This window comes from Anguilla rostrata, chromosome 19 (assembly GCF_018555375.3).
Source record: "Anguilla rostrata isolate EN2019 chromosome 19, ASM1855537v3, whole genome shotgun sequence".
NCBI classification, from domain to species: domain Eukaryota; kingdom Metazoa; phylum Chordata; class Actinopteri; order Anguilliformes; family Anguillidae; genus Anguilla; species Anguilla rostrata.
Window position 1 is genome coordinate 7,317,464 of NC_057951.1, and position 11,530 is coordinate 7,328,993.

General features: G+C 49.3%; 1 protein-coding gene across 11 annotated transcripts in view; it reads left to right on the plus strand.

Moving 5' to 3' along the window:
* Positions 1-10,552, plus strand: part of impdh1a (IMP (inosine 5'-monophosphate) dehydrogenase 1a) — a 30,053-nt gene extending 19,501 nt beyond the window's left edge. For 8 of the 11 annotated variants that reach the window (XM_064319628.1, XM_064319630.1, XM_064319634.1 and 5 more), the window contains 12 exons: positions 7-81; positions 272-478; positions 964-1,051; positions 1,542-1,741; positions 2,297-2,387; positions 2,544-2,639; positions 3,078-3,221; positions 3,729-3,873; positions 4,203-4,346; positions 4,623-4,706; positions 5,711-5,727; positions 6,987-10,552. In XM_064319628.1, coding sequence (XP_064175698.1) covers positions 7-81; positions 272-478; positions 964-1,051; positions 1,542-1,741; positions 2,297-2,387; positions 2,544-2,639; positions 3,078-3,221; positions 3,729-3,873; positions 4,203-4,346; positions 4,623-4,706; positions 5,711-5,727; positions 6,987-7,087 — 1,392 coding nt within the window. In that variant the 3' untranslated portion in view covers positions 7,088-10,552. Of the gene's footprint in view, positions 1-6; positions 82-271; positions 479-963; positions 1,052-1,541; positions 1,742-2,296; positions 2,388-2,543; positions 2,640-3,077; positions 3,222-3,728; positions 3,874-4,202; positions 4,347-4,622; positions 4,707-5,710; positions 5,728-5,959; positions 6,167-6,986 lie in introns of those variants that run through there. The other 3 variants (XM_064319631.1, XM_064319632.1, XM_064319629.1) reach the window with 2 other exon arrangements.
* The last annotated feature ends 978 nt before the right edge of the window (positions 10,553-11,530 follow it).

An 11,530-nucleotide genomic window follows, 5' to 3' on the forward strand; every position in this document is an offset into this window, starting at 1 on the left:
GTGTAGCTCATGGGAGGAATCGGGATCATCCACCACAACTGCACGCCAGAGTTCCAGGCCAACGAGGTCCGCAAAGTCAAGGTGAGGGACGGGGCCCTCCTCGCGGGGGCCCTCAAGGGGCCACCAAATGGTGCCCAAAGTTCAATCAGGAAGAAAGGGACCTAGTCTCTGTTTGTTTGTTCACGCGTTTGTGTGCTTGTGTCTCAGAAATTTGAGCAGGGGAGCTGGTCTCTTGTTGGTTCATTCACGCGTTTGTGTGCTCGCGACCCAGAAATTTGAGCAGGGCTTCATCACGGACCCCGTGGTGATGAGCCCGCGGCACACGGTGGGCGACGTGTTCGAGGCCAAGGTGCGCCACGGCTTCTCCGGCATCCCCGTCACCGAGACGGGCAAGATGGGCAGCAAGCTGGTGGGCATCGTCACCTCCCGCGACATCGACTTCCTCACCGAGAAGGAGTACGACAGGCCCCTGGAAGAGGTGCGTGTGTGTGTGTCTGTCTGTCTGTCTGTGTTTGTGCCTGCCTGTCTGTGTCTGTGCCTGTCTGACTGTCTGTCTTTACTGTGCTGTATAAACATTCACATGTGTGTGCAAGCATAGCTGTTTGTATTTGTATTGAGTTGTATCTTCTCGTGCACACGGTTCTGTTTGTTTCCACGTATGTGTACCCACGCTTGCGTTTGCTCCCATGTTAAATTTTAACCACCCTGAAAGTCATTTAAGGGCCTTCTGCCGGCTGTAGTCTCTGTTGGGAAAAAAAGATCCTGAAACGTGCCAAAATGCTGAAACGTTTCTCAGTTGTACTCGCTCAGAATAGTCTGGGACTCGACCCAGTGCCGGCAGGAGGTTTTCCCTGTACGCTTCCTGCGTTAGCAGCTTTAGTTTCTTCATTTTAAGCGCGAGGTTTTGGTGTGGCAGTTGCCCGCGATCGGTCGCGCACTGACGGAAAGCCTGTGCTCTTCCAGGCCATGACGAAGAGGGAGGACCTGGTGGTGGCGCCCGCCGGCGTCACGCTGAAAGAGGCCAACGACATCCTCCAGCGCAGCAAGAAAGGTGAGCTGCGGTACGGCGAGAGAGAGAGAGACGGGCGGCGAGCGTTTTGTCTTTTTTTTCCGTCACGGGGCTCGTGGGAAAAGAGCGCGCACCTTTCCACTCCGCGGTAGGGGAGCTCTCCAGCGCTGTTGCCATGGCGAGAGTAGTTAGTCTTTTTCAAAATTTTATTTTTAACGCGTGAAAGGGAGAAGCAGTTCTGGGCCCTTCTGGGATTGGGTAGAAAAGGGGAGGAGGGGGCTGGCTTTTGACCCCCCTGACCCTTGACCCCGTCAGGAAAGCTGCCCATCGAGATTAGTCTTCTTTTTTGAATTTTATTTTTAATGCGTGAAGAGGTAAGCAGTTCAGGGTCCTTCTGGAATCGGGTCCCTGGTTTTAAAAAGAATTCAGGTGCGGTTCCTCGCCCTTTGGCCTGTTTGCGTCTCGAGTTGTTGACGATGGAAAAGGGGAGGAGGGGCTGACCTTTCACCCCCTGACCCTCGACCCCTTTCAGGGAAGCTGCCCATCGTGAACGACAGCGACGAGCTGGTGGCCATCATCGCGCGGACGGACCTGAAGAAGAACCGCGACTACCCGCTGGCCTCCAAGGACTCCAGGAAGCAGCTGCTCTGCGGAGCCGCCATCGGGACCAGGGAGGACGACAAGTACCGGCTGGACCTGCTCATGCAGGCCGGCGTGGACGTGGTGGTCCTGGTGGGTCCCAGAGAGAGAGGGAGCTCCCCGATTTAGCGCCGAAGGCCCACGTGCGGGACCCCAACTGCAACCGCCAAAATCTCAACCCACTGCGTGACCATCAGACCTGGGTCAAATACGTAATTTTTTTGGATTCAAATACTTTTCTGTGCTCTCTTGATCTTGTCTGGTGTAATTGAGCCTGCCAATGTGACCAGAAGGTGGGGTTTGCACTTTTTTGAGACTATGTAATTGGTTCCAATACACCAGGCAAGATCAGTAAAGCGTAGAAAATTATTTGAATCCTAAACAAAAACATATTTGACCCAGGTCTGGTGACCAGCATTGTTTTTTTTTTAATTCAGAAAATATTACAAGTCATGTTTGCCTGGACTGTTGTGGTATTTAACCAAGAAATTGATTAGCAGGTCAATTAAAATTGTGTGCTATTAGCAAGATGCACTCATTTATCTCGTTTAGTATATAGTGGGCAGAAGTTAACTGTAAGCTATGTAGATGTGTAGTCATTAGGTTAGCAAGCTAATGGTGACATGTCGTTTGTGTCTTCCATTGCAGGACTCCTCACAAGGGAACTCAGTCTATCAGATTAACATGATCAATTACATCAAACAGAAGTACGCAGAGCTCCAGGTGGTGGGAGGCAACGGTACGTATCCCCGGCGGCCATTTTGTCAGCGTTTTTTTCACCCGTCGTCCAAGATGGCGGGTCTTCGCTTTTCCGTTAACGGCTTGAAAATTGAAAACTGCGAGAGCACGAGTCGTTAACGGTAGCGTGTTCTAAGCGTGTTCTCCGCGTGTTCAGTGGTGACGGCGGCGCAGGCGAAGAACCTGATCGACGCGGGCGTGGACGCCCTGCGCGTGGGCATGGGCTGCGGCTCCATCTGCATCACGCAGGAAGGTGAGGAAGAGGAGGAGCGGGGAGAGGAGGCCCCCTCACACCTATTGAGGTGGAGAAAAACATAATAAATGGCAGACGACATAATTTAGCATATGTTAGTCTATGCTCCCATAAGTACCATAGAAATAATGAGCTCCTAGATCGCTGCCTCTAATATTAACCAGTGGCATATTTCTCTTCCAGATGTTCATTTACATTTTAGGCACTTAGACGCTCTGATTGAGAGCATCTGCTATCACAGCTTAATTTTCTCCTAGTAACACGCAGTCCATGCATACAACTGGATGTTTCTGCTGAAGCAGTTCCATTAAATTCATTGCCTGGCTTACTAAGGTAGTGGGAGTTGAACCTGCAAACCTCTTAGATGGGAGCATAGCTCTAGCCCCGCCCGGGCCCCGTGGCGGTTTCGTGACCCCGCCACGCCCCTCTCTCCCGCAGTCATGGCGTGCGGCCGGCCCCAGGGGACCTCGGTCTACAAGGTGGCGGAGTACGCCCGGCGTTTCGGCGTGCCCGTCATCGCCGACGGCGGCATCCAGACGGTCGGGCACGTGGTCAAGGCCCTCGCCCTGGGAGCGTCTACAGGTGGGTCTCTCTCTCGCTCTCTCTCTCTCTGTCTCTATCTCTGTCTCTCTCTCTCTCTGTCTCTATCTCTGTCTCTCTCTCTCTCTCTTTACCTCTCGCTCTCTCTATCTCACTCTCTCTGTCTCTCTTGTTTCTGTTGATCCCTCTCTCTCTCTCGATCTTGCTCTCTCTCTCTCACTCGATCTTGCTCTCTCTCTCTCTCTCATTCTGTGGGGGAAAAGCCGGCCGCTACAGAGACGAGGGTCCGTGTTTCCCAACGACTGTAGCGCCAGGCAGAGTTCGGGTATCGAGTCCATTTCAGTTCAGGAAATGAGTCGAGCTGAACAAACATCGATTACGTGTAACCGAATTTCGTTTTAATTTCCTGAGCCGACTTGAACGGGCGTGGAATTCGCAACCGAACCCTGGATTTTAGTGTGACATCATAAAGGCCGGTGGGTGGTGGGTGGAGCTTGCGGCGTTCTGTGACCCGCTGACCTCCTGACCTCCTGACCTCTCGCGCTGCAGTGATGATGGGCTCGTTGCTGGCCGCCACCACGGAGGCCCCCGGCGAGTACTTCTTCTCCGACGGCGTGCGGCTGAAGAAGTACCGCGGCATGGGCTCCTTGGACGCCATGGAGAAGAACAGCAGCAGTCAGAAGCGCTACTTCAGGTTAGCGTGCTAACAGCCAACGGCCATGTCGTCAGCGTCATACATTTGTGTTCAATGCTCACGCTGTTGCTAATGTTAGATGCTAACGTTAGCCTTTCTTTGTCACTCGGCAGCAGCACTCGCACTGTTGTAGCAAATGCTAACGTTAGCCTTTCTTAGCCGCTCGGCGACTAGCCTCAGTCCAGTTCCCCCTGTTTATTTACACATCACAGGTGGAAATTTGACGTAGCCGTTCGGTAACAGTATCTCGCGCGGACGCCCGGACTTGTTCCACCCGGTAAAAAGGGGTCGCTATGGTTGACCGTGGAGTGAACGTGTTTTCTCCACAGCGAGGGGGACAAGGTAAAGGTGGCCCAGGGCGTGTCCGGCTCGGTCCAGGACAAGGGCTCCATCCACAAGTTCGTCCCCTACCTGATCGCCGGGATCCAGCACGGTTGCCAGGACATCGGGGCCAAGAGCCTGTCCATCCTGCGGTAAGGCGGCCATTTAACCCATCGAGGTGTGAGGTCACAAATATGGGACTAGAACATTCTTATCTGAACATTCTAATGCTTAGGTACAGTAACTATCACTGGTGGTAACTGAAAGCAGTGGCATTCTAGAACCCTGACTTAGAATTCTGACTTAAAAACATTCTAAAAAACCGACTCTTCAAATGAAATAGAAAGAACATTGAATGTAGGGCACTGAGAAAGTGGTCCAGATGGGGAAAGTTGTGACTCCTCTTGTGGCCCCTGGTCTTGTTTCAGTTCTATGATGTACTCCGGGGAGCTGAAGTTCGAGAAGAGAACCATGTCGGCCCAGGTGGAAGGAGGCGTCCACGGGCTCCACTCGTAAGTCACGCGCCGTCGCCCGCGGCAACCGGCCCCTCCCTTTGCTTCCAGTACATCTGACCCACGCTGCCCCAGCTGGCTCCCCCAACCTCCCTCTACCCCCAGTCCCAAAAAATGTGGGCGTCACTATGAGATTGGCGATACACTTCTAAATTCCGATTCAGGTCCATTTCCTGAATTTCCCTGGTGTTTTTTTTTTTTTTTTTGACCCTTTCACTTTTAAACAGTCCCGAGATTTAGCAAAACAGAGCTGAACCTGTCAATATGTCTGCCCTGTTCTGGAGAATCATTTCCTTTTCCTGTGGCTTCAGTTAAATAATGCGGTCTGAATGTGGGCAAGCTAAAGCATGGAATGCCTTGGTGTGCCTCACTGAGGTTCATCACATTCTGAGCCATGAGCAGAGCCAGTTGCTAAGCGACAAGAGTCACATGACCTCACAGGAAGCCTTGGCCGTGCAGGTTGTGGAGGTCAGATTGCGAGCTTAGTGTTGATGGAGGGGGAAGAGCCCTGATATAATTAATATTTTGAGGTGACCCTCCCCTCCCCTTTAGGTGATTCTTGGTGGTTATTCAATATGTAGTCATTATAAAACACTTAAACGCTTCTAAGTGTTCAGGTCCATTCACGAAGCACAGGGAGCAAACTTCTGGTTGAGGTTCTGCATAGAAGTAGGACAGTGGCTGACAGTCCAAGACAATGAAAATGTATTTGATTGCATTTTATTTCTGAAAGCAATGACCATCACTCCCCCAACCAGCTCTCCCGCTTCAAATCTGACAAAGCATTTGCGGCGGCTAAAGCTAGCGCCATCACAAACGGCTATCACACGCTTTTGTGCTAATTGAACTGAAAGCTACACGGATGTCTAACTGAACAGTGACGTCAAACGGATGTCCCACACATGTTATGAAATTTACAGTGTTGAAACTAGTTACTTGACATCAAAATGTCTTTTTTATTTTCCTTTTTTTTTCCTTTCGTTTACTCATGCTCCCCATCATAGATATTCTTTTGTGCCATGTAAGTACACCAGCTCTGTGCTACGAAGCTAAGCCATTGATAACAGTGCAGTCTCTGGTGAAGAGGTGGTGGTGTGGTTCTCATTATTATTATTATGAGTTATTAGGAGGATTTTGGGGAGGGGGGTGGGAGGGGGTTTACTTTATCGTATGTGCTGCTTTATTTTTGGTAGGGGTAACCCTCAGTAACCCTTTGAGGAATACTTAGCTTTGCTTACCGGTCACGCCTACAGGCCTAGCAACACGCCTGGAGACAGCCCTGCTCTGACTTGAGATAACGTACCCCCAAAAAGGCCACGTAAGCAAGAATCAGCCCGGGATTTGCCTGCCCAATCAGCTTGCGGCTTACGCTGGGAAGCAGGGCGCTATTGGGTGACGAGCCCCCAAAGTGATTCGGGGAGGTCCGCCCGTACTTATCTCACTGCAGAGCGCGGTCGCTACGAACCCGATGCTTCGTAAGGCCTTGGGTCTGGGCGAGCGGCTGGTAAGCGGGGCTAGGTAACTCCTTAGCCTTTAGCGGTAGCGATTCCCACCTCTTTTCCTTTGTTTTTAACGTCTGCTGAAACTCCTCTCCTGTAATGTCGCCCTGGAGCTTAGGCACCTCTTGACAGTTCCAATTAGTGTCCTTGCCACGCGTGAAAGCGCCCATTTTGCATCAGCGGTCATCCTGTCCCCCACGTTTTCCGTAAAACAGAAACGCTTCTGCCTTTCCAGGAGAGGATAACTGACTTACTAATACGTGCGCTGTGTTTTTGTTTTTTAAATAACCTCATGATTTTTAGCGTTGGGTGTTAGCCAGTTCTGGGGGCTGTCATTGTTTTAACGGCTGTGTATAAATTAAGAGCGCCTTTAACAGTGTTTCCTCTGAAATACTTCCTGGCAGAGTGTTAGCGAGCGATAATGGATAATGCCTGAAGTCACAGCTGTGAAGATAATTAATTTTTTTGTCATCATAGTGGTATATTACTCTACTACTTACCTGCATTCATGCTGTGATTCGCTCAGGTTTCTGTTTGCAGTTAAAAATGGCAGGAAAGGCAGTACAATTTCAAAATATCGTTACTGTTAATGTAAAATGTATGCTGCCTAATGCCGGGATAGCAACGTTAAATTGTCAAATTCAGGTAGCGATGCAATTTGGAGTTCTCCTTTTTTTAAAAAAAGTCTGTAGTCGCCCTTGTTCTCGTTGCAGTGGTGATGAAGCCTGCTTTCGGTACCCGACTGTTCCATGGCGTTGTCGTTTTTTTCTCGTTTCCACAGTTACGAGAAGCGGCTATACTGAAGGCGGGACGCAGGCGCACGCGCGGATGGCCCCCAACGTCCCCACTCCAGCAGCGACCAATCACAACGGACTCCTCTGACAAAACCCCTCCCCGCGCCACCACACCCCCCACCTTACCCTGTCTCTGCTCGCGGAACCCTCTGCCACACTCCAACCCCCCCCCCTCCCCCACAGTCCTCCCTGAGAAGGTTCTCTCGTGCCCGATGCCAACGGATTTGCACTACCGGCTCATAGCGGAGTCTCAGGGTCTGAAAACACACACACACACACACACACACACACACACACACACACACACGCGCTCGCACACGGCTCGTTGTTCGCGCGCTACCTTCGCAGTCGCGCGGTCAGCGGCGGTGCGCGTTCGTCGTGGAGGTCGCCCCGCGCTGCTTCACGACTGCCTCTTGTAAATAGCTAAAAATAAATAAATAAATCCCTTCCTCTCTCCCCTCCCTCCCTCCCTCGACGGACCATCCGACTGGAGAGGCCTGAAAGAACGTCCAAAAATCGCGAGCGTCGCGAAAAGGGGGAAAGTCGTGAAGTGTGTCTCACTTCCTAGAGTTTAGTTTCAAGTCTTCTCGTTGTGTCGTCCAGTTGAAAAAAAAAAACTAAAGGTTTTGTGAACGCGTGCACACGACGTTCTTAATTTTTTTCCCTTCAATGCCATCTTGGGGGCCCCCCCGCCTCCCGGTTTCTGGGGGGGGGGGGGGGTTAAGGGGCCAGGGTCTGCTCAGATTATGAAGGTACAGTTGAGGTCTGATACTTATAACTAACGTTGGATTCCTTAAACCAGCCATGGCTGGGGCTGTGGAAGTTTTGAGGGGAGTGGGAGGATTAGACCAAACTCTGCCCCCCCCCGTGTGGGGGATCCCACACTTGAAGAGCTGAACCGGACAGAAACCATAGAAACGGGCCGGTTCTGTTTTTCGGGTCTGCCAGCAACTGAACTGTCCTCATGTGGTTCTCGCATCTTGAGAGGGTTAAAGAGATCTCTGGCGTGGGGTGGGGGTGGGGGGTTGGGGGGGGGGGGCGTGCTTTGGATACCGGCTGTCGCCAAGCTTGCAGCGCAAGAGCCCGGGGCCCGTCCGTTAAAAAACCCCCCTCTACATTGTGTTCACTATGCCACGTAGTCTAGTCGGTGTAAATATAGTTGGGACCAAAAGCTAAGCGTTAGCCTTAAATCAGGGATATGTTTAAACCAGAGAGCCTTATGACTGAAGATGGAAAGCTGACTGAAGGTAATGGCGTGAGGTTCTGACTGGCGGTCTGTTGATTTCAAATAGCGAAGAAACAAATGTTCGATCCCCTCTAAAAAAAATAACATCAAAATATTTTTTTTTTTAAATACGACCCCAGGTGCTAAATGTGCATGAGGAATTTTGTTTTCTTTTTATAAGCGCGTGTATCTGAGATTTATTTATAACCAGCATGCTTTTGTTTTCGTCGTTGCTTCGTGCGAGGGTCGCTTGTTCGACTCCGTACACTCGAGCTCACTGCCGGATCGAACGCTTTGAGGTACCGGCGGTGCTGCTTCTCCGTTCGTTGTGCAGCCTGGTTTTAGCGTCTCTGCCAGAGCTTCATGAGTTGGGACATCAGAAACGTGCTTTGAAGTGCAAGTAGGCAAACAGGATTCTTTTTTACTGAACATCGGGTGTTTCACGTTAAGCACGTTCAGCCAGTCTGTCCTCTTATGGACGTCTCCCCCCCCCCCCCCCCAAAACCTCCAAAATAGCCTATTGACGCTACAAAAGTTATAAAGAATTTCACCCAGGAATTTGCAGGAACGGTTCTGAGCGGGTGAATTTATGACCAATAGGGCGTCGGTACCCTGTGCTATCACGGGTCGTGATTGGTCGGGGGCGCGAGTGTAAATGAACCCAAAGGAGCGATTGACTGCTTCTCACAGAACAGCCGGCAAATAGAGAGTCCTCTACAGCACCTTCAAAGCATGATGATGTCATCAAGCTGTATATGAATTATTATATATATATGTGTGTATGTAAAATGACAGTCCGCATTGCTTTAAAAAAGGACGTTTAACTGCGCATAAAACGTCTATACCTCCGTTGCTAAAATGCTCAAATCTGTTTTTCTGCAATTCTTTGTTTTCCGGACTCGTTAAGTATTAAACTACGCTATAGATTTTTTTTTTTCAAGGGACACAAATTACACCTGACCTGAATTTCCGATTTTCCCGCTTGATCAGGGGATTCGAAAATGGTTCACGTCGAAGTAACGAGCTTATTTACTAGCTGCGCGTATTTTTTATCCAGGCGTATTTTTTTTTAGTTTTTATCTTTTTGCAGACCGGTCGATTGGCCACGTGCACTCGACTTGATTTCTACCATTTTAACCTTTTTCTCGGCCTAGTTTCGGTTTCGTATTTCAGCAGGGTAAGTCGTTTACATCTCGCTTGACGCGCTGGATTTTTATGCACAAGCGAAAGAATGTCTTGAAATGTCGAATCGCTCTCAGCTGCGAGCGCAGTTTTTAGTCAGGCCGTGCAAAGACGCCTGTCTGAAATTGGCCCACGTCCTGATCCGGAGCCCACCCAAACGCTAGGGGCTGTGATTCAGTGTTTTAGTTTTAGCCAAATGTTTAAAAAAGTAAAAAAAATAAATGAATATGAAATCCTCAGGGGATGGCTGTATTGCATTCGGTTTTGGAGTTTTGGGGAGACGGTGAAGGCTTTTGAAAAAGAAGGCCCGGGTTTATTCAGCTGTAGGCCTCGTTAGCGAAGCAAGACTCGTTAGCCTAGCCTGCCGGGCTCCAGGTGTGGAGTCACACGCACTCCTTTACGCAGCACACACACACACACACAGACACACAGACACACGCCCTCACGTGCGTACTCCCGACGATGCTCCCGTCTCCCTGACAACCGCGTTTCCCGAGACCCTGGTCCCGGGGAGGGGGTCGCGTTGCGAGCGTCCGGGTTCAGAGTGGCGACGCGTCGGCCTCGACCCGCTTACCTGCGCTCACTGCCTCTGCTGGAACAGTAGACGAACGCTTGGCTGCACACGCCGATGCTAAGCACCCTTTAAATAAAAACAAAAAACAAAGAAAAAAAGGAAAATAACTTTTTTCAGATTTCTTTCTTCTGAAGGTCTTCACGGCGCGGGCCCGTTGTCAGATCCACGCTCCACGAGGTTTCAACTGGGGCGTGAGAAATCGGGAGTTTCGTTTTCGAGGGACGCGCCCCCGCTGCCCCGCCCCGCCCCTTTTTTTTTTTCTTCCCGCGGCGCTGGGAAAAAAAAAACAAAAAAAAAAACGGGCTACCGCTCTAGGAAGGGAGTGACTGAGGCATTGTGGGACACCTGGGTGGCTTTTTTCTTACCTGGTTCTGTGTGCTAGGTCCTGTTAGCGTTCACACCTGTATGTGCCCCCCTTAGCCCAAAGCAGTTTCCCCGGTGACCGTACTGTAACGCTCTTGTGTCGCGTCGGCTTCCGTGACCACGGGAAGTTCGCCTGAAGCTTTAAAGGTCGCTCCTGCTCCCTCAATATTGTTGTAAAAAAAAATTAATAAAGTTGACAGAAACCAAAAGTGCTTTCCAGCGGTGTTGCTTTCTGATTCGTGGGAAAACATTTTTTGTGAGTTTCAAAGACGAATGGGAAATGACGATGGACCAAAGCCGGTTTGGAGAAAGGGGAAGAGACGATGGCCGAACCTTTGTCATCCAATTTGTTGTTGAGGCTGAATGAGCTATGTGACCTGCCAGTGGTGCCACCGCCACTGACACACACACACACACACACACGCACATTTTGTATTTATTCGTGTCACAGAAGTCAGATTCAATGACCCGGAGTATTTAATAGTATTTAAACATTTTTAAAATTTATTTTAATTAAATGTATTCTTCCCCTATTGAAACACATCAGAACTTATCTTTCATACGCATTCTTTTGTTTTTTTATAATAGAAACTTTACCGTGTTCCAGTAAACATCTCTGAAAAACATGCATATCTTAAATCCACAACTCACGTTTGACTATATAAAACGTCCAGCGACTTTTCCCCCTTATTTTAACAAAGCCGTAAGTTAAAAAACAAGTAACTGATTTCCATCATGAAAAAAATAAATTACAATGTTTATATAAAATGTAAATAAACGTTTTAGAAATAAGCACAACTATGTAGGCACCACACGAGGTGACGAGGTTATTATAATTGGGATGGTAGTACCCAAATTATACCAGTAGGTGGTGATGCTATGCTGCTACAATGCTCTGATATTTAAATTCAAGCTTCCCTAAGCTACGTAATGCACCAAGACCCGTCTCACGAATGAACATGGTACTGCGGCTTCTTTTGAAAACTTTGATGCAGAATACATTGGACAATAATTATCACTAACAGCAATGTGATGGGATTTATTTTAACCACCTCTCAAACTAATGTCTCTCAATTAACAATATTACGCTTTTAAATAGTCCTTAAATTCAAGCCACGTTAGTTGTCAATGTATGAATAAATAATAACAGTTATTTGTCAGCAAGTGCTTCTTCGAAATCACAGTAT